At 37.3% G+C, this 23,523-nt stretch overlaps 1 protein-coding gene across 4 annotated transcripts in view; it reads right to left on the reverse strand.

The window, feature by feature from the left end:
• tbc1d4 (TBC1 domain family, member 4) overlaps positions 1–23,523 on the reverse strand; it is a 123,701-nt gene that overhangs the window by 23,027 nt on the left and 77,151 nt on the right. The window contains exons 12-16 of one of the 4 annotated variants that reach the window (XM_061879764.1): positions 19,732–19,934; positions 14,312–14,461; positions 5,321–5,475; positions 4,045–4,239; positions 221–376 (exon numbers count right to left, since the gene is read on the reverse strand). In XM_061879764.1, the coding sequence (XP_061735748.1) occupies positions 221–376; positions 4,045–4,239; positions 5,321–5,475; positions 14,312–14,461; positions 19,732–19,934 (859 nt within the window). Of the gene's footprint in view, positions 1–220; positions 377–650; positions 690–4,044; positions 4,240–5,320; positions 5,476–14,311; positions 14,462–19,731; positions 19,938–23,523 lie in introns of those variants that run through there. The other 3 variants (XM_061879763.1, XM_061879765.1, XM_061879766.1) reach the window with 3 other exon arrangements.

A 23,523-nucleotide genomic window follows, 5' to 3' on the forward strand; every position in this document is an offset into this window, starting at 1 on the left:
TGCATTAGTCCAAATGAGTACAGGTGAACTAATCGGTCGTCATGGTGACAAAACAATGGAGCGTAAACAGGAACTAAAAAAAGTTTTAAACAAACAGAACCTTAGAGGGACCATTGGCGCCAATCAAAATGGAGCATTATTATTGTTGCCTATGCCCAAAGTTATGTGGTAGGCGCAAGTAAGTATTCATTATTAATATTTTTTGATAGAGCTGTGTTACCTTGGCAGAGTGCACGATAGAGCTGGTCCTTGTCCTGCAGGACTGTGGTTCTTCCCGGCGTCGTCAGTTTTTTTTCCCACAGCGCCTCTTTGGATTCTGGGCCCACTTCCTGGTAGCTCAGCTTCATCTTGCGGATGTGCAGCTCATCCCTGCTCGCTACACACGTGTGTATTATTTTAATACATCATCTCCACTTTAGGGGTTTTCACTGTATAATCATGGACGCCCCTCCCTCACACCTTACATTACTGGAAGCCACCACTTACAAAAAGCCACAACAACCACAATAATCGCCATCCTCAGTGACGCTTGAAGCCCAAAGACAAGCAGACAACAAGCACTGGAGTGACCGAAGCCATGCAAAATGTTAAATAAATTAAATTTAAGAAAAGAGTGCATCTTAATCACCGAGAATCCCAGTGCTGCTTACCTTCTATTGAGTTAAGTTATTCACTGTTAGATCCTCACACAAAACAAAGGGAAATACATCAGTTGATATACACTGTATATATAACATAAATATGTATGAAGCAAGTACATAAATGTCGATTGTATTTTTGCATTCTAAGTAATAATATCACATTTCCATATGCTGTGTTGCAGCCAAGAGTTTTTCTTTTTTCCATTTCATATATATGGTAGTACTACACAGAACTTAGAGACAGGTGTTTAATAAATGTGAGACCTTTTGTATTATGGTTCAAAAAGTAATGATAATTAACATTTCTTATTTCTATGGAAATTTACCATTTAAAAACACCATTCATAATTAATAATGATGTATACATTATTAAAAAAATACAACAATTTATCAATAATATATGTACAACTATACAAAAAAATAACAAATATTGTACAATAATATAATTTTTAATTGTAATTCAAATAATTTATGTAATAAATATTTGCATATGATTTCATATAACATAATACATCTATAATAATAATTATATAAACTGAATGGTAAAAAAAGAAAAAGCCAAAGTAATATTAAATGTTTTACAAAAAAATCCAAAATATTGTATAATAACATAATTTATAATATTGTATAGTATTTATATAATTGTACATAATATTTTGCATAATTTCATATAATGATATATAATATACCTATAATGATAATTATAGTTTCAAAACATTTCAATATATTAAATACAACATATTCCTATAAAATGGGAAAAAGGAAAAAGCAATATGATCAAAGGCAGCAAACTTTTTGGACAAAAGTCCTGCTATTGCTTCAAAAAATCATACTATTACTAAAGAAGTTACACTTTTACAAACTAAAAAAAAAATACTAATAATATTACAAAAACATTTTACTCTTACAAAATCAAAATTGCTAAGGCAGCAAGCTGTAATTGTTTGATAATAAAGCTGTATATATTTATGTAAAAAAAATGTGTAACTGAGAAAAAGTTAAGTGAAAAATATATTATGAAAATGTTACGTAGACTTTGTAAAAAGTATTTTTAAGGTTTGTTAGAAGAGAAACAGAAAATCTACAATGGGAAAAAATGCGATATTACAAACATAAGTCCATTAATTGTAATAGTACAAGAAAAATGTACTATTATTGATTCACTTATAAGTATTTAAAACAAAGCAACAACAACCTTGAAGTTATTTGATGTAGTCAAATAAATGCTATGTAAGCTATTTCAACTATAAATGTGTCAAACAACATTGGCCAGTAGATGTTGCAAAAAAGCCATCCACAAACAAGAAATTGACAGCATACACTTTAACCTTCTTTGTATGTTTAAAGGCCTACTGAAACCCACTACTACCCACCACGCAGTCTGATAGTTTATATATCAATGATTAAATATTAACATTGCAACACATGCCAATACGGCCGGTTCAGTTTACTAAATTACAATTTTAAATTTCCCGCGGAGTTTCTTGTTGAAAACGTCGCGGAATGATGACGCGTGTTTGTGACGTTATTGGCTGGAGGGGACATTTTAACCCAGCACCACTTACAGCTAAAAGTCGTCTCTTTTCATCGGATAATTACACAATAATTTGGACATCTGTGTTGCTGAATCTTTTGCAATTTGTTCAATTAATAATGGAGACTATAAATAAGAATGCTGTTGGTGGAAAGCGGTGGATTGCAGCTGCCTTTAGCACCGAGACACAGCCGGTGTTTGTTCGTTTTTGTTGTGAAGCGAACATTTTTCTCTACGTCAAACAGCAAGTTTTTGGATGGGAAAATTGTCGGCTCTTACCGGAGACGTCAGTGGATTATGGGACCTTATCCTGTAGCTGTCAAAAAGGCAGCTGTGATCTTGGGTCCTCATCGGCTTCTCTCTGAGACACTGGCGTTCACCGCAGCCATCCGACTTTCAGGTATGACTTTACTCATCTAATCTCACTAAAATACTATTAACTAGGGGTGTAACGGTACACAAAAATTTCGGTTCGGTACGTACCTCGGTTTAGATGTCACGGTTCGGTTCATTAAGAAAACAACAAAATACTAATTTTTTGGTTATTTATTTACCAAATTTGTAAACAATGTCTTTATCCTTTTAACATTGGGAAAACTATAATAATTCTGCCCACGTTAATCAACATTAAACTGCCTCAAGTTGTTGCTTTGACTAAATAAAATGACAAAACCTTTCTTCTACATATAAAAAGTGCAACATTAAACATTTTCAAGTCAACACATCATGCTTAATTAATTACAGCATTTGGGAAGCCTGTAGTTGACTTTTATTACACACACACACACACACACACACACACACACACACACACACACACACACACACACAAACACAGCAAAACGAGTTAACGTAACGCTAAAAGCTAATTAGCGTTCACCTCAACCCAGAACTATGAGAGAGCTGAGCTGCAGTTTAAGTTTCTAGAAGGTCAACGGGCTCATAGTGATGTTGGTAATAGTTGTGACTGGGAAGTGTTTTTTATAATTTGGGGAGTGTACGATGTCCGCTGCCAAACACATATCTGCTCATCTCGACGCCGGAGCACTGACAACTTGCGCTCTGAATACGCACTGCCGATTGGCTTTTACATCGCTCTGAATACGCCCTGCTGATTGGCTTTGTATGTATGGTTGAGTGGGCGGGACAATGCTGGGTGCTCACTGCTCAGAGGCAGCTGCAGAGCAGCTTGTTAAGACTTTAGATTACAAACTCGTTCGATACACCCTCGTACCGAACCGAAACCCCCGTACCGAAACGGTTCAATACAAATACACGTACCGTTACACCCCTACTATTAACACAATAAGCAGATAAGGGATTTTCCAGAATTATCCTAGTAAATGTGTCTAATTACATCTGAAACGCTACCACTGCCGCCGCCCGGAGCCGTCGCTTTTTCTTTTTTTTTTTTCTTTTAGTACCTCACTCTAACTTTCCTAATCCACGAATCTTTCATCCTCGCTCAAATTAATGGGGAAATTGTCGCTTTCTCGTTCCGAATAGCTTTTGCTGCTGGAGGCTATGATTATAAACAATGAGGATGTGAGGAGTCCTCACACCGGTGACGTCACGCGCACATCGTCTGCTACTTCCGGTAAAGGCGAGGCTTTTCTGTTAGCGACCAAAAGTTGCGAACTTTATCGTCGATGTTCTCTACTAAATCCTTTCAGCAAAAATATGGCAATATCTCGAAATGATCAAGTATGACACATAGAATGGACCTGCTATCACCGTTTAAATAAGAACATTTCATTTCAGTAGGCCTTTAAGTGAACATGACACACACACGCACACAACCTCTAAATACATCTAACACACACCAAGATGGTGACCTCTGACCGGTCCATATGCACAGAGTTGACTCACCCTCCAGTCTCTGGTTCTCCTTCTCCATGCGCAGCAGCAAGATCTGCTGGCGAATGGCCGTCTTCCACAAGGCCCTGTAGTCCGCCGGCGTCCTCTTTGGACGCTCTCCCGCCGTGGGGCGACGACCCATGGGGTCTTCGTTTGAGTGCGAAGGGTGAGGCGAGAGCGGCAGCAGCTCCCTTGCGTCTGATTGGTCTGAAAAGAGCATGACAAAATTTATTAGGATGTTTAAAAACTACTGACTGTTTTATTTAGACTTTTGTGACCATTAAACATGTAAACAAATGTAATACGTAATGCAATTATAATCACTGCTTCAGTACTTTAGTATGAGAAAATAATGTAGTTTAAAAATGGCAATAATTAATAACAAGATATAAGTTGTAATAAAGGTAAAAAAAAAAGTTTTAAAATTAAATTGGAGGAAAAAAACTGTGAAGTTATGCATTATTATGACTTACTGTACTCATAATATTGTGAATAAATATATATTGCCAGTTTTAAAAATCTCAAGTATTACACAACTTTTTTTCATTATTTTTTTTTCCTTAATTCTATTTGTTGTATTAAATTGTTTTCACGTTTGTGACAGCTAAGCATATTTAAAAAACAAAACAAAATAAGTGACAATAATATGATTAAATATTTTTTGTTGTAAAATCACAAGAAAATACATTTTTAAACATAAAATTTACAGAATCTGGATTTTTTTTAAAAAGTGAAAACGCGTTTTTAAAATTTGAACATGTGGTGAAAGCATAATTATGTAAAAAAAAATCAGCTACTCATATGTTTATGTTAAAAATGTAATGTATTTTTTTGGAGAGGGGGGTGTAATATGATTACGTTATTAGAAAAAAGTTACGATAATACAACCTCAATTTTAACAAAACTAACATTAAGCCCGATTGTAGCTGAGACCCCAAAAGGGAATAAGCGGTAGAAAATGGATGGATGGAATAACATTAAATAATAAAGGTATATTTTCATTTAATTTAGTTTAAATTAAAGAAATTGTAAACAAAACGTAAATAATATTATTACAAATGTAAAACATTTGGCTTTGTATCTATTTGTTTAAAAGTGAAATAAAATGTTTAAGTTTTTTAAAACTTATTGTATTTAATAAATGAATTTAAAATAGTTTCTCTTTATACTGTAGAAAGTGATGCTAGTAGCAAGGTGTCCCAACTTTCATCAATATCATACACCAGCCAGGTTAACGCTCCATCCCAACAGTCATTGATCGATCATAGTGATCCACGCATTGACGCACCTGAATCGTGCATGGAGGCCTTGTTCATGGGCGAGGCGACCCTCAGGAAGATCTTCTGCCTCCAGGAGACCCTGCGGGGGCTCGGGGTCAAAGCGCCGCTCAAGGAGTCGTTGCTGCAGCCGGACAGCGTCCTCTTCCTGCCTTCGCCATTAATGCTGGAGGCGTGGGCGGAGCCACAAAGACAAACACAGTATGAGCGCGTCTGCTGGGTGTTGTGTTACCACAGTACACACACATGCGCTCGTCTCGCCACAGATCAAACCTTACTCTGGAGTTCAAAGGATGATGGACAAGAAACATGTTGCAGCCATGAGATTTGTTAATGAAGCAAGAAAATGTTCATCAAGTGGGAAGATGGCTGTGGAATAAAACATTTAATGTTTATATTAGAGCTAGCATGACCAGGAAAAATAGCTTGGATTGAGTTTTCAGCGTTCAGGCACCTTTGCTTAGATTACTTTGAACATGAACACATCTTAATGAACATTCTGATGCCGTCATTGAGAGGAAATGTTCGTTTTTCTTTGGAACGCAAGCACACATATGTTTTTGGAACGCTCCACTCATGGGCGAAAAAAGCAAAATATAAATCGGTCAAAATTCCATTCCGCACCTTTATTTGTTTAAAAAATAAAATAAACCAATTATATTTGATAACTTTTAATTGTATTTGCAGGTCAAATGTTGTGACTTTTTTAATCCGATGAGCATTATGAAACACCTACACAGAATTAGTGCAGTGTCAATGCAGCTGCTGGGTGTGCCATATGCTCACACCAGTGTTTACACCAGTGTTTTCAACCTTTTTACAGTGATGTACCCCCTGTGAACATTTTTTTTATTCAAGTACCCCCTAATCAGAGCTAAGCCTTTTTGGTTGAAAAAAAGAGATAAAGAAGTAAAATACAGCACTATGCCATCAGTTTCTGATTCATTAAATTATATAACAGTGCAAAATATTGCTCATTTGTAGTGGTCTTTCTTGAACTATTTAGAAAAAAATAAAAACTTGTTGAAAAATAAACAAGTGATTCAATTCCAAATAAAGATTTCTACACATAGAAGTAATCATCAACTTAAAGTGCCCTCTTTGGGGATTGTAATAGAGATCCATCTGGATTCATCAACTTCATTCTAAACATTTCTTCACAAAAAAGAAATCTTTAACATCAATATTTATGGAACATGTCCACAAAAAATCCAGCTGTCAACACTGAATATTGCATTGTTGCTTTTCTTTTCACAGTTTATGAACTTACATTCATATTTTGTTGAAGTATTATTCAATAAATATATTTATAAAGGATTTTTGAATTGTTGCTATTTTTAGAATATCTAAAAAAAATCTCACGTACCCCTTGGCATACCTTCAAGTACCCCCAGGGGTATGCGTACCCCCATTTGCGAACCACTGATTTACACATCAGTACCGCCTGGATTCAAGATTTCTTTTTTTTTTTTTTTTTTTAAAGATTCTTTACTATAGGGAGATAGGAAGTCTTTGCTATTGGAGTGCTTTCGAGTTATTTATGATAATTTTCAGATGTAAACAAAGTCATATTAGAAAAGGATAGACTTATAGTTATTGAATAAAGTTGTAATATTACCAGTATGAAGTTGTAGTATTGTCGGGGGAAACTTTGCAGTATCATAGTTAAAAAGTTCAATGAAAAATGACTAAAATGAAAAAAAAAACATTAATATGGAAAAAGTGGCTAATTTTCATGACTAAAAGTTTGGGGGAAGACAAAAAGTTATATTATGAGAATAAAGTCGGAATACAGGATTCAAATCTTAATATTGCCAGTCTTTTTTTTCCCTACAATAGTTTTTAGTGAAGAAAAATAAGAAAGTTATAATTTTTAAGTTGTAATATTACTCGTTTATAGTTGTATTGTGGGAAAAAAGTTTTTTATTTATTTTTTTTTTCATCCATCCATGGATGGATGGATGGAAAAAAAACAATATGGAAAAAGTGGCACATTTTCATGACTGAAAGTTGTGTTTGGGGGAATAAAAAAAAAAGTTATATTATGAGAATAAAGTCGGAATACAGGATTCAAATCTAAATATTGCCAGTCTTTTTTTCCCTACAATAGTTTTTAGTGTAGAAAAGTAAGAAAGTTATCATTTTTAAGTTGTAACATTACTCGTATATAGTTGTATTGTGGGCATAAAGTTTTTTGTTTTTTTTCCATCCATCCATGGAAGGATGGATGGATGAAAAAAAAACATTAATATGGAAAAAGTGGCTAATTTTCATGACTGAAAGTTGTGTTTGGGGGAAGAAAAAAAAGTTATATTATGAGAATAAAGTCGGAATACAGGATTCAAATCTTAATATTGCCAGTCTTTTTTTCCCTTACAATAGTTTTTAGCAAAGAAAAATAAGAAAGTTATCATTTTGAAGGTGTAATATTACTTGTTTAAAGTTGTATTGTGGGGGAAAAAAAGATGGCAATATTATAACAATAACAGTGTTTTTAGCTGAAAAACAAACGCAGTCTGAGAAAAGGTCATTACAAGAAAAAAAAGTAGGAGTATCAAGAGAAAAAAGTAGTAAGAAAATAGTACATTTAAACCCTTGTGCACCCCTAGGGTCCAAAATGAGCACTACAAGTGTTTTGTATGCGATACGATTGTTTAGTTTGTAGGTTAGCAGTCTGGAATTTCGCCAGGGAGGGGTTTTTATTTTGATTGTGTTTTTTGCAAAATCGCATGGTGTTTTTGATTGCAACATTGTTAGAATAGGATATAAACAAAGTAAACACACTTTCCACAGAGAACTATTTACCCCCACCATAAGTATTATTTTTAACAGACTGTAATCCTGGTATATTACTACGCTTTTTACGTGAACATTTTCTCACTATTGCCGATTAAAAAAACAATAAAAGCTTGTTTTGGTGTAAATGCACCCCTTTACCACCGCAAGGCCAGAGCACCGTGATGCATAATTCTCAGAGCTCTGATGAGCGTGAATGAGTTAACCATTAAACCGCTGAAATGCAATGAAAATGATGTTGGCCAGTTATATATAACATATATAACATAGCAGATAAATAGAAAATACTTGTATGAATTCAAACTCAACCAATTCATTCTAGTTTAGTTGGCACCATATATATATTTTTTGTCTGTTTCATCAAAACCAAAAACCAATGTTTTTATGAATTATTGGCCTAGTCAAGGCTGTAATTACTCAACCTTAAATATTCCATTCGGCAACATTTTCAACCACTTATCTCCCTAGGGGTAGCGGGTGGTTCTGGAGCCTATCTCTGCTCCATTTGGGCGCAAGGCGGGGTACACCCTGGACAAGTCTCCACCTTGTCGCAGGGCCAACACAGATAGTTAACATTCACACTCACATTCACACACCAGGGCCTAGTTAGTGTTGCTAATCAGCAACTTATTATTTTTTTTTATTTTGCATATTTTGCATTTTTACCTTTATTATAAAAAATGTTATTTTTCACAAAAAGGCCATAAAACACAAGAAAACCACACAAAAAAAATTGTTAAATTAAATTAAATAAATTATAACAATGGAATTGTTAGATTTCAAGCATTGAAAGTAAATAAAAATGTGAATTTATTGCTGATTTATGACACTTTGTTGTCGTGTCCCTTTTGGATCCTAAGAGTAAAAGTGTAGAGTCAAAAAGTCACAATCATTATCAATGCATTCTAAAGATTAAATAAATACGACCAAAAGTCTGCTTACAATGGAACCTATGAGAACCACTCTATTCTGCCTATAGAGCCCTTAAAAAACACCTCCATTAGGTTTTATATACAAACCCCGTTTCATTATGAGTTGGGAAATTGTGTTAGTTGTAAATATAAACGGAATACAATGATATGCAAATCATTTTCAACCAATATTCAGTTGAATATGCTATAAAGACAACATATTTGATGTTCAAACTGATAAACATTTTTTTTGTGCAAATAATCATTAACTTTAGAATTTGATGCCAGCAACACGTGACAAAGAAGTTGGGAAAGGTAGCAATAAATACTGATAAAGTTGAGGAATGCTCATCAAACACTTATTTAGAACATCCCACAGGTGTGCAGGCTAATTGGGAACCGATGGGTGCCATGATTGGGTATATAAACAGCTTCCATGAAATGCTAAGTAATTCACAAACAAGGATGGGGCGAGGGTCACCAATTTGTAAGCAAAGTTTTAGAACATTTCTCAACGAGCTATTGCAAGGAATTTAGGGATTTTACCATCTACGGTCCGTAAAATCATCAAAAGTTTCAGAGAATCTGGAGAAATCACTGCACGTAAGTGATAATATTACAGACCTTTGATCGCTCAGGCGGTACTGCGTCAAAAACCGACATCAGTGTGTAAAGGATATCACAACATGGGCTCAGGACCACGTCATAAAACCATTGTCAGTAACTACAGTTGGTTGCTACATCTGTAAGTGTAAGTTAAAACTCTGCTATGCAAAGCGAAACCCATTTATCAACAACACCAAGGAACGCCACTGGCTTCGCTGGGCCCGAGGTCATCTAAGATGGACTGATGCAAAGTGGAAAGTGTTCTGTGGTCTGAAGAGTCCACATTTCAAATTATATTTGGAAACTTTGGACGTGGTGTCCTCCTGAAGAAAGACGAAAATAACCATCCGGATTGTTATAAGCGCAAAGTTCAAAAGCCAGCATCTGTGATGGTATGGGGGTGTATTAGTGCCCAAGGCATGGGTAACTTACACATCTGTGAAGGCACCATTAATGCTGAATGGTCCATACAGGTTTTGGAGCAACATATGTTGTCATCCAAGCAACGTTTTCATGGACGTCCCTGTTTATTTCAGCAAGACAATGCCAAGCCACGTGTTACAACAGCGTGATTTCATAGTAAAAGAGTAAGGGTACTTTCCTGGCCCACCTGCAGTCCAGACCTGTCTCCCATCGAAAATGTGTGGTGCATTATGAAGCGTAAAATACAACAGCGGAGACCCCGGACTGTTGAACGACTGAAGCTCTACATAAAACAAGAATGACAAAGAATTCCACTTTCAAAGCTTCAACAATTAGTTTCCTCAGTTCCCAAATGTTTATTGAGTGTTGTTAAAAGAACAGGTGATGTAACACAGTGGTGAACATGCCCTTTCCCAACTACTTTGGCATGTGTTGCAGCCATAAAATTATAAGTTAATTATTATTTCCCCCCCAAAAATTAAGTTTATGAGTTTGAACATCAGATATCTTGTCTTTGTAGTGCATTCAACTGAATATGGGTTGAAAAGGATTTGCAAATCATTGTATTCCGTTTATATTTACATCTAACACAAATTCCCAACTCATATGGACACAGGGTTTGTACATGACATAAATATATATGTAATGTTGTGACGGGCACATTTATAATATATTTAATTTGTACGCATTTCTGCTCACTGCAGACTTTATGAGAGCCAACAAACATAATAAAACATCACATACTGTACAATGTCTGCTGTCATTAGGGTAGAGACGTATAGGATGTTCGTATATTACAATTTAGATGAGAAGGGGAAAGGGTTCTCACCATTGCTGAGTCTAAATTGGCTGTCGAAGTGGACCAAATTGTCGGAATACGCCCTCATCTTTCTTCTATCCTGGTACGATGCATGATTTATGATCTACAGTAAACTTGCTGGGAGCAAAGAAGCGAGTCACACAAGAATAAAATGTGTCCAGCTTCTGGGGGAGCAGGAGTCCTAACTGCTTTGGTACACCTGCCGATGACAGCCTTAAGTATTGAGGCTGTCATCCTCTAAAATCCTTTAAGTTTCAACTTTGCAACCATACTCCCCCCGGGACCCAAAGACCATCCCGCAGCGCCAGTCCTGCTTACCAAAAGTGGCCCACTCGGCTCACTGCATTCCACCGCACGGCGCCAAGCCAGCGAGCCGGGCCTCTTACCCATTTAAAGTTTGAGAATAGGTTGAGATGGTTACTATTTATAGCAACTTGACTGTTGCTACAAATAGTTTGTCTGGGTTACACTTATAATAACAATATCACTAATACCTGGTTAATATTCAAGTCACAAAGTGGGGTAAGAGTGGATCGTGAGATCGACAGGCGGATCGGTGCGGCATCCTCAGTAATGCGGACGCCGTATCGATCCGTTATGGTGAAGAAAGAGCTGAGCCGGAAGGCAAAGCACTCATTTAACCGGTCGATCTACGTTCCCATCCTCACCTATGGTCATCAACTTTAGGTTATGACCAGAGATGTCCGATAATATTGGACTGCCGATATTATCCGCCGATATATGCTTTAAAATGTAATATCAGAAATTATCGGTATCGGTTTTAAAATTATCGGTATCGGTTTCAGAAAGTAAAATGTATGACTTTTTAAAACGCAGCTGTCGTAGGGAGGAGTACAGAGCGCCAATAAACCTTAAAGGCACTGCCTTTGCGCGCCGGCCCAGTCACATAATATCTTCAGCTCTTCACACACTCAAGTGAATGCAACGCATACTTGGTCAACAGCCATACAGGTCACATTGAGAGTGGTCGTATAAACAACTTTAACACTGTTACAAAAATACACCAAACTGTGAACCCACACCAAACAATAATGACAAACACATTTCGGGAGAACATACGCACCGTAACACAACATAAACACAACAGAACAAATACCCAGAACCCTTTGCAGCACTAACTCTTCCGGGACGCTACTATATATACACCCCCCGCAATCCCCTACCCCAGAACCTCTACCTCCTCATGCTCTCTCAGGGAGATTATTTCCCAAATTCCAAACTGCTGTTTTGAGGCATGTTAAAAAAAATGATGCACATTGTGACTTCAATAATAAATATGGCAGTGCCATGTTGGCACTTTTTTCCATAACTTGAGTTGATTCATTTTGGAAAACCTTGTTACATTGTTTAATGCATCCAGCGGGGCATCACAACAAAACGACTGTATATATCGGTATCGGTTCATATCGGAATCGGTAATTAAGAGTTGCACAATATCAGAATATCGGCAAAAAAAGCCATTATCGGACATCTCTAGTTATGACCGAAAAGACAAGATCACGGGTACAAGCGGCCAATAAGAGTTTCCTCCGCCGGGTGGCGGGGGCTCTCCCTTAGAGATAGGGTGAAAATCTCTGCAATCTGGGAGGAACTAAAAGTAAAGCCGCTGCTCCTCCACATCGAGAGGAGCCAGATGAGGTGGTTCGGCCATTTGGTCAGGATGCCACCTGAACGCCTCCCTCGGGAGGTGTTTAGGGCACGTCCGACCGGTAGGAGGCCACAGGACATGTTGGGAAGACTATGTCTCCCGGCTGGCCTCAGGATCCCCCGGGAGGAGCTGGACGAAGTGGCTGGGGAGAGGGAAGTCTGGGCTTCTCTGCTTAGGCTGCTGCCCCCGCGAGCCAACATTGGATAGGTGGAGGAACAAGGATGAATGGATGGAGTGTTGTTGGTGCTTTTTGAATGGTTATTTATTGGGTTTTATGGGCGAAATAGATGAGCTCCCATTGCCTCCACTGTAAGCAAACTTTTATTTACACTTATTTACAAGTTAGAATGCATTTTTAAAAAATCCATCAGTCATGTCTTTCATAATGATTGTGAACGATAAGCACAATTACGAAAAAGTGCAGTTCCCCTTTAAGGTTACGCAATGATTTCGTGAAACTTTTTTTCCAGTAACATTACAACTTTGAAATGATCGCATGTACTATATTTATACTAAGGCTGGGCGATATGACTAAAAAATGTATCACGATATAAGTGTTTCATATCAGTCGATAACGATAATTATTGATTTAAAAAAAAAATATTCTAAATAAAGACCAGGAGAAAAAAGGCTGAATTTAAATACTTTTATTTTAAATATAACCTTTAACCTTTAGAACGAGGTCACCATTATGAAAAACAGTCAAATAAATGAAAATACTGGTCGATGTGCAAATAATGACATTAAATAAATGCTTAATCCAACAAAATGTACAAAGTATTGTAATTAAGAAATTAGTAGTGTGCAACTCAGGCTTTAAAGCCATATTGGTAACAATATATGCAAATAAATAACAGTCACATTAAGCAAGCAGAAACAAACATGTCTTACAGAATATTTTTTTCATATTTTTTTATTTACAAGTTCCTCTCGTGCTGCCGCACTCATATTCCCGTTTCGTATCACTCCTCGTTGTCAGCTAGCCGTTGTTGCTTTTTTTTTTTTTTTCCTGTTAGCATTTCCCAGATTGCCTTGTGGTTCAGGTCGAGAGGCCAAAGCCTCTCCTCTGCCTACACCCCCCAGAATGCCGTGCGGTTTCCCATCGCCCTTTCTTCCTATTTTTTTCTAACAGAACTCAGTGAAATTATCGAACGTTCTATCGACCCCATTTTCTATTGATATTGATCACGTGTCTATCGTGATATATATTGTTATTGTTTTATCGCCCAGGCCTAATTTATACACTATTTTGCAGCTGTTGTGAAAGGTCTCCTCAACAGACAATGATGATTTATTCATTGCCGTAATGAGGGTGATCCTGTGCGAGTGACATTTGACAAGGCTCTGCCTGGGTAAAACTCCTCCATCCTGCAAACGTTAACCTTTCCTTCTGCGCCAAGCGGACACCCACGCTTCACCTGAGCGTCACACTTGAAGTCCTGTCAGGGAGGCTGATGTTAATAAATACACAAGCTGCAATCCGGTTAGAGGCGTGAATTGTGCAGCCAAGAGTTCCACGTTCACATGCAAGCGCCACAACAGAGGTCGGAGGGGTGGGGGCGTATCAGCGTCCCCTTCTACTTCTGAGCGAAACAGGAAGAGGGCGTGTCCGGTGGCAGGAAAGAAAAGGCTGGACAATGTTCTCAGGAAAAGACAAAAAAAAAGACGTTTAAAAAGCTGGGTGTTAAAGTGTTTGGACGGCCAACACGTAAACATGTCCTGTCACCCCCCCGGTAATAGTAGGAATTATTTCAGACAGTTTATAGAGCACCGTCACCTCCTGAGGCTCCCGCTGTCTGTCAGCGAGCTGAGGGAGCCCAGCGAGCCCTGGTAAAAGCTTTTCAGGAAAGTGGGAGCGGAGAAGGAGGAGGGGAGGCTGAAGGACTGGCTCTCCGACACGCTGCGCGTTCTCGACACGGCCACGGGACTGTTTGAGCGCACATGGAAAACAAACACGTTACACACATGGGAAAGGGGCAAAAAGGGGAAATAAGGGGGGTTTGATGTGTGTAAAGGTGCAAAGTTATCGTTTATTGGTTATTGTTGACGAGGAGCTGGAGGCTGCAAATGAATCATATTGTGCAGTCAGCTGAGCGTGTGAGAATGATGCAACATTTACTACTGCAGCTACTGCAACAACAATGTAAAGCTTCCGCTCAATATTCTTCGGTAGTTTTATTTTGAAAATTATTTGTGAATACAGTAGGTTATAGTACAAAAACAACCGTATACTTAGTGGAAAACCGACTAATTCTGTGCATTCTTTTTTCTTTTTCTCTTTAAAGGCCTACTGAAACCCACTACTACCCAACACGCAGTCTGATAGTTTATATATCAATGATGAAATATTAACATTGCAACACATGCCAATACGCCCTTTTCAGTTTACTAAATTGCAATTTTAAATTTCCCGGGAGTTTTTTCTTGAAAACGTCGCGTAATGATGACGTGTACGCTTGACGTCGCGGGCTGCTAGGGAATATGAGCGCTACGCACACACACAGCTAAAAGTCGTCTGCTTTAACGGCATAATTACACAGTATTTTGGAGATCTGCGTTGCTGAATCTTTTGCAATTTTTTCAATTAATATTGGAGAAGTCAAAGTAGAAAGATGGAGTTGGGAAGCTTTAGCCTTTAGCCACACAAACACATGGTGATTCCTTGTTTAAAATTTCCGGAGGTGAAACTTTACAATGGATCAGAGCGCGGTCAAGCGAGCAAGGATAACGACCGAATGTCAACCAGCAGGTTTCAGTGAGAAAATTGTGGTAAAAAGTCGCTTCTTACCAGAGATCAGCTGAGCTTGTCCCGTCGATAAAGCTGCCGTCGACTTCGCTGAGACATTGGCGTCAAGACACCCGTACCTAACACCCGACTATTAGGTATTGTTAAACTCACTAAAACACTATCAACACAATAGAAAGATAAGGGATTTCCCAGAATTATCCTAGTAAATGTGTCTACAAACATCTGAATCCGTCCCAATGCAATCGCGTTTTTTTTTTTTTTTTCTAGTCTGTCGCTATCAATATCCACAAAACACGAACCTTTCATCCTCGCACAAATTAATGGGGAAATTGTCGTTTTCTCGGTCCGAATAGCTGTTTTTGTTGGAGGCTCCCATTAAAGACGATGTGAATATGTCAGGAGCCATCAACACGTGACGTCATCGTCTGCGACTTCCGGTAGAGGCAGGGCTTTTCTGTTAGTACCGAAAGTTGCGAACTTTATCGTGGATGTTCTCTCTCTGCCATGGCAATATCGCGAAATGATCAAGTACGACACATAGAATGGACCTGCTATCCCCGTTTAAATAAGAAAATCTCATTTCAGTAGGCCTTTAAGTTTATGATACAGCCTTTTATTTGGCAAACTATTCAAGTACAGTCATATTTGTAGTGCTGTGTATTGTAATTGTATTGTAATAACATTGTGATTTTGTGTAGAAAATAGATTTTTCCTTTTTAAAAATTGTGTTTTGCTTTAAAAAAAAAATTATATATATATATATATATATATATATATATATATATATATATATATATATATATATATATATATATATATATATATATATATATAAATATATGTTAATTTAGGAGAATATTATTGCTGGTACGAGAAGAAGCTGATATATTATGTAATAGAATATTAAAATCGTAACATCACCAGTAGCAGTGTTGTGATTTTTTTTTTAAACACAATATTATAACAATCACGTTTTTAGTGAAAACTTTGCATTACAGGAATTCCGCTTTTACAAAAAAATAAACTGCTATAATAATTTTAGAAAGACATAATTTACAAAGATAATGTCGTAAATTTTTGTAATATTCAAGAAAAGAGTGAAATAAAATCTGAATAAGATATAAAGTCGTAGTGTTCCAGATTTTTTTCAATCCTTTTTTGTGAAAAAAAGTAATATTAAGAGAAGATGTTGCAAAATGACTTGAATAAGCCAGTTGTACAATGAGTAGTATTAAATTGTAGAATTGTGTGGGGAAAAATGTTGCCGTACTGTACGGATGACATTTATGACAAATATGTGTTTATTTTTTTATGACTTAAAGTTGTGTTTAGTTGGGAAAAAAAAGTAAAAATACGAGAATAAAGTCATTTAATAAAAGCAGTAATATTAGGAGAAACATGTCAAGAGTTCAGGATTAAAATCGCTAATTTAAAGTCAAAGTCGTAATTTTTTTTGTGTATGTATTTTGTGAAGAAAACTTAATATTGCTTCGGCAAAAAAGTTATGAGAATATATTTTTTATGTGGAAAAAGTGTTATTTATGGGGGGGAAATGGAAACAAAGGTTTAATATTACTCGTTTAAAGTTGTACTGTGGAAAACAAAGTTACACTCTTAGAAGAATAAAGTTAATTCATGGTGAAAAAATATGCAATATGAGAAAAAGTCATTGCAAGAAAAAAGTAGTAATGTCAAGAGAAAAAAGTAGCACATTCAAAGTGAAGGGGAAAAAAGGACTTACAAAAACAATGTCAGAACATAGGATTAAAATATAATATAAACTCACAACATTTTTGTTATACAGTATAATAAAAACAAAAGTAATAACAGGAAGAAAGTGCGTATGGGTAAAAAAGTGTCAGGTTATGAGAAAAAAAGTTGTTACATTATGTGAAAAAAGATTTTCTGAGAGAAAAAAATAAAGACCATCTTAAAATTATAATATTCGAGAGCAAGTTACGATTCCAAAAGTAAAATAATAACACTGAGTAACTTTATAGAAATTCAAATTATATTTTTAAAATACATACATATTCTGTGGAACAAAGTCATAACATCAGGCTTAAGAAAATAAAAAATCTGTAATGACCGAGTAATAAAGTCGCACTGTATTGTTGAAAAATTAAAAAAATGTGTACATAATTCAGGAGTTAGTTACAAGTTGTGTATTGATAAAAAGTAATGCAATAAGAAATAACTAATTGATTTGATTATGAGAATGAAGTTGTAATTTTAGCTAGTGCATTTCAAAATTCCAAGTGTACCAAAAATGTACAGTAAATCCCCGATGTTAGACCCTGAGTTAATGGAAAAAAAATACTATATTAGGGACACATTCATGAAAAAGCCCCAGAAATGCCAATTTTGAATACTCTAAACCAGACGTGCCCACAGACTGACAAATCAAAAGATGCGGGGGCCATTTTGGTGGTTTTCACCTTCAAAACCAGCACAATATATAGATGTTTGCAGTAGAAATGTCATGTGAATGCTGAAGAGCCAAAGCCAAACTGAAATGCTAAAAGTTAGCGTCAAGTAACAAAAAAATATAAGCAAAATAAGATAAAAAGCTAGCATGGCAACAATACTGTGCTAACATGCTAACAATAACATGCTTACCGTTAGCATTTATGAAATACCAAAATATGACACTAAATGAGCCAAAAAGGCTAGCATGCATATGTTAGCATGCTAAAATGCTAACGTTAACGTGTTGTCTGAGGTATGTACCTGAAAAGTTCATTTAAAACACTAGCATGCTAACATTGGCATGAATCAACTACCAAAATACGACTGAGGTGTATAACTACAAAATTAACGGAAAAAACCCTAATATATGAATGTATCATTTGTCAAGTACCAAAATATTTGAAGCTGCAAAATCGAGCTTGCTAATATTACAATGCTAAAAATTGTGCCGCGGACCGTTAAAAAATAAGCTATGGGCCGCAAATGAGCCCATGCTCTAAACCTTTTCACATTAACAGTTTCGTTCTTACAAAACATGCAGTCAAACTTCTTGTCAAAGCATCTTCCAGCTGGACAATATTGACTAAATGGACTTGTGCGACACCGCCCTCTGCTGGATTAATAGTGCCACTTTTTCTTTTTCTTTTTTTAGTGCCGTAATCACTTTCTACTGAAGTTACCTTTAAAAGGGTATTTACTATTAAAGCAGGGAAAAGAAAGAGCAGTGACCAATTGTATAAATCAGGGGTCCCAAAAGCATGGCCCGCAGGCTGGATACAGTCCGCCAGCGTCCAAAATCCGGCCCGCGGGAAGTCACAAGTTTAAAAAAAATATACAGTGGGGCAAAAAATTATTTAGTCAGCCACCGATTGTTCAGGTTCTCCCACTCAAACTGATGACAGAGGTCTGTAATTTTCATCACAGGTACACTTCAACTGTGAGAGACAGAATGTGAAAAGAAAATCCAGGAATTCACATTGTAGGAATTTTAAAGAATGTATTTGTAAATTATGGTGGAAAATAAGTATTTGGTCAACCATTCAAAGGTCTCACTGATGGAATAAGGTTTTGGCTCAAAATCTCACGATACATGGCCCCATTCATTCTTTCCTTAACACGGATCAATCGTCCTGTCCCCTTAGCAGAAAAACAGCCCCAAAGCATGATGTTTCCACCCCCATGCTTCACAGTAGGTGTGGTGTTCTTGGGATGCAACTCAGTATTCTTCTTCCTCCAAACACGACGCGTTGAGTTTATACCAAAATGGATACATGGATGATACAGCAGAGGATTGGGAGAATGTCATGTGGTCAGAGGAAACCAAAATATAACTTTTTGGTATAAACTCAACTCGTCGTGTTTGGAGGAAGAAGAATACTGAGTTGCATCCCAAGAACACCATACCTACTGTGAAGCATGGGGGTGGAAACATCATGCTTTGGGGCTGTTTTTCTGCTAAGTGGACAGGACGATTGATCCGTGTTAAGGAAAGAATGAATGGGGCCATGTATCGTGAGATTTTGAGCCAAAACCTCCTTCCATCAGTGAGAGCTTTGAATGGTTGACCAAATACCTATTTTCCACCATAATTTACAAATAAATTCTTAAAAATTCCTACAATGTGAATTCCTGGATTTTTTTTTTCACATTCTGTCTCTCAATGGTGAAGTGTACCTATGATGAAAATTACAGACCTCTGTCATCATTTTAAGTGGGAGAACTTGCACAATCGGTGGCTGACTAAATACTTTTTTGCCCCACTATATCTTTGCCCCTTGTATAAATTGATGCATACAATATTGTGATTCTCTTTTTTTGTTGTTGCAATATGCATTACTCTTAATTTTTTGTAATATATAAATGCTTGTCATATATAAACTAAATAACTGTGTCAGAATACTGAATTTCGGGCACATTGGACATTTTTGGAGGAGTTTAACGTAAAAAAAGACGAAGTGAAAAGAACTTTTTGTCGCTACCTGCTTTGCAGAGCTTCCTGCGTGACAGACTGCTGCCGGCGTAGCGGCGCCGGCTTCCCTTGGCCTTCAAAGGAGATGCGCTTCTTCACGGGCGGATGGCTGAAGGTGTGAGCGCGCCGACGGAACTGCAAGCCGGCTTCCGGGTCGTCGTCTGGGAAAGGAGGCGGGGACGCCGGCGGCGACAGACCCGTCGATTCCTCATCCTGCTGGAAAGGACGGCTCAGGTTAGGCGTCAATAAAGGAAAACTAATCTGCGCTCAACAACACCTCTGTCCCTTCTGTGCGCACATCTGCTCGTGCGCCGCCTTCACCCATTGTATGCTAATGAGCCTGGTCATATGACTCACATGTGCTCGGTGATACGCCGAAAGGAAGCGGCACCACGTTCTTTAATAGCTAAAATAACAACATCAGCCCGAGTGCTTCTCTGTAAAAACAATAAAAAAAGAGGAAGTCTCCACAAGCTCCACTCAGCATAAGTCCAAACTCGGACTCGGGAGTTCCTGCCTGGCATCCTGAGAACATCCTGAGGTTAACGGAGTGGAAAAACTAAACATTAGATGAAGGAATAAAGGCGAACAAAGGGGGTGTCCAAAGTGCCACCCTTGGACTATTTCTGGCCCACAGCTTAGTTTTTAACATATTCTAAAAATACTGTTAAAAAAAAACATTAAAAAGTAGAATAAAGAAGCAAACAGGTGAAATATAATGAGAACAACGTTGCAAAGTTGACTCAAATAACACAAAGCTGCCATGCAGGATGTTATTTTCTATTTTAATGTTAAAAGATAAAGTACCACTTATAGTCACACACACACGAGGTGTGGTGAAATGACCCTCTGCATTTGACCCATCCTCTTGTTCTAACCCCGGAGAGGTGAGGGGAGCAGTAAGCAGCAGCTGTGGCCACGCTCAGGAATCATTTTTGTGATTTAACCCCCCATTCCAACCCTTGATGCTGATTGCCAAGCAGGGAGATAATGGGTTCCATTTTTGACTCGGCCGGTGTTTGAAATCACAACCTACAGATCTCAGGCCGGACACTCTAACCACAGGGCCATTGAGCTGGTTTTTAGTTCTTTAGAGTTGCCATAGCTACAAAAAAAAAAATAATGCATCAAAATTAACATTGTTATGAATTACTGCCCTATTCAAGGCCGTAATCACTTCAAATCAAATATTACACTTTTAAATATTTTGGGGGAAATATTGCATATTTTGTATGTTTGCCATGTGATAAAACGGTTTCTATGAAAAAAGGAAAAATAACACAAAAAATAACTCAGAAAGAATTACAAAAATTTATAATCTGCAGACAGATTTTTAACACTTTAATAAGTGGGCCCCTTTTGAAACGCCAAGGGTTTAGTGGGATTTAAAAAAATATTACATTAAAATCAATGTTGTTCTGAATTGTTGAACCATTTAAGGCTCCAATTACAAAACCCAAAACCAGTGAAGGTGGCACAATATGTAAAAGGTAATGATTTGAAAATCCTTTTCAACCTATATTCAATTGAATAGAATGCAAAGACAAGATACTTAATGTTCCAACTGGTAAACTTTGTTATTTTTTGCAAATATTAGCTCATTTGGAATTTGATGAACGCAACGTGTTTCAAAAAAAGATGGCATGTGGCAAAAAAGACTAAGAAAATTGAGAAATGCTCATCAAACACTTATTTGGAACATCACACAAGTGAACAGGCTAATTGGAGAGAGGTGGGTGCCATGATTGGGTACATTCACAAACAAGGATGGGGCGTCACCAAATTGTGAACAAATGCGTGAGCAAATTGTCGAATAGTATAACAACAACATTTATCAACGAGATATTGCAAGAAATTTAGGGATTTCACCATCTACAGTCATCAAAAGGTTCATGGACCCTCTAGAAAGGCTGTAAAACCAACATTCAATGCCGTGACCTTGGATCCCTCAGCCGATACTGCATCAACAAGCGACATCAGTGTGTAAAGGATATCACCACATGGGCTCAGGAAACCTCAGAAAACCACGGTCAGTAACTACAGTTTGTCGCTACATCTGTATGTGCAAATTAAAACTCTGCTAGTAAAAGAGTGACGGAACTAGACTGGCCTGCCTGTAGTCCAGATCTGCCTCCCACTGAAAATGTGTGGCGCATTATGAAGCCTAAAATACCACAACAAAGACTGTTCAACAACTTCAGCTGTACATCAAGCTAGCATGGGAAATAATTACACTTCAAAAATTGGTCTCCTCAGTTCCCAAACATTTACTGAGTGTTGTTAAAAGGAAAGGCCATGTAACACAGTGGTAAAAATGCCCCTGTGACAACTTTTTTGCACTGTGTTGCTGCCATTATATTCTAAGATAATGATTATTTGCAAAAATAAAATTAGCTTCTCAGTTGGAAGATTAAATATCTTGTCTTTGCAGTCTATTCAAATTAATATAAGTTGAAAAGGATTTGCAAATCATTGTATTCTGTTTTTATTTATTATTTACACAACGTGCCAACTTCACTGGTTTTGGGTTTTGTACTTCACATTAAATATTCCACTTTGAAAGCTTTTTTGGGGGGGAAATATAGAATATTATGTGTTTTTCAATAAAATACAGGGATTTCTTTGACAAAAACGGCATGCAACAGAAAAAAAAAGTTTACTTAATATCAAATCTAAAGTTATATTTGCAATTTACAGTCGAGGTCAAAAGTTTACATACACTTGTGAAGGACATAATGTCATGGCTGTCTTGAGTTTCCAATATTTTCTACAACTGTTATTTTTTTGTGATAGAGCGATTGGAGCACATACTTGTTTGTCACAAAAAACATTCATGAAGTTTGGTTCTTTTATGTATTTATTATGGGTCTACTGAAAATGCGACCAAATATGCTGGCTATACATACAGCAACATACATTATCAATTTTGGTGACATAGAAAAGTTACAATCAAATTAAATTAGCTTCATGGCATGGCCTCTTAACTTCATGTGAGTAATTATGATTGACGACACCTGTTGACTTCTCTGAGCCCAAACGCGACAATGGGAAAGTCAAAGGAACTCAGCACAGATCTGTTAAAACGAATCATTGACTTGAACAAGTCAGCAAAATGACTTGGAGCCATTTCGAAGCAGCTTAAGGTCCCAAGAGCAACTGTGCAGACAATTGTTCGTAAGTATAAAGTGCATGGCACAGTTTTGTCACTGCCACGATCAGGAAGAAAACACAAGCAATCACCTGCTGCTGAGAGAAAATTGGTCAGGCTGATCAAGAGTCAACCGGGAACCACCAAAAAGTAGGTCTGCAATGAATTGGAAGCTGCTAGAACCCAGGTGTCAGTGTCCACAGTCAAGCTTTTTTCGCATCGCCATGGACTGAGAGGCTACCATGCAAGAAGGAAGCCTTTGCTCCAGAGGTGACACCTTAACGCTCGTCAAAAGTTTGCTGCTGATCACATGGACAAAGATACAACCTTCTGGAGGGAAGTTCTGTGGTCCGATGAAACAAAAATTAAGCTGTTTGGCCACAATACCCAGCACTATGTTTGGATGACAAATAATCCCACGAACACCATTCCCAGCGTCGAGCATGGTGGTGGTAGTATAATGCTCTGGGACGGTTTTGCTGCTTTACAAAGAGTAAATGGGACAATGAAAAAGGAGAATTACTTCCAAATTCTTCAGGACAACCTAAAAACATCAGCCCAGAGGTTGGGTCTTGGGCGCAGTCGGGTCTTCCAACAGGACAATGACCCCAAAACACACGTCAAAAGTGGTAAAGGAATTGTTCAATCAGGCCA

This window comes from Nerophis ophidion, linkage group LG19 (assembly GCF_033978795.1).
Source record: "Nerophis ophidion isolate RoL-2023_Sa linkage group LG19, RoL_Noph_v1.0, whole genome shotgun sequence".
Classification (NCBI taxonomy): domain Eukaryota; kingdom Metazoa; phylum Chordata; class Actinopteri; order Syngnathiformes; family Syngnathidae; genus Nerophis; species Nerophis ophidion.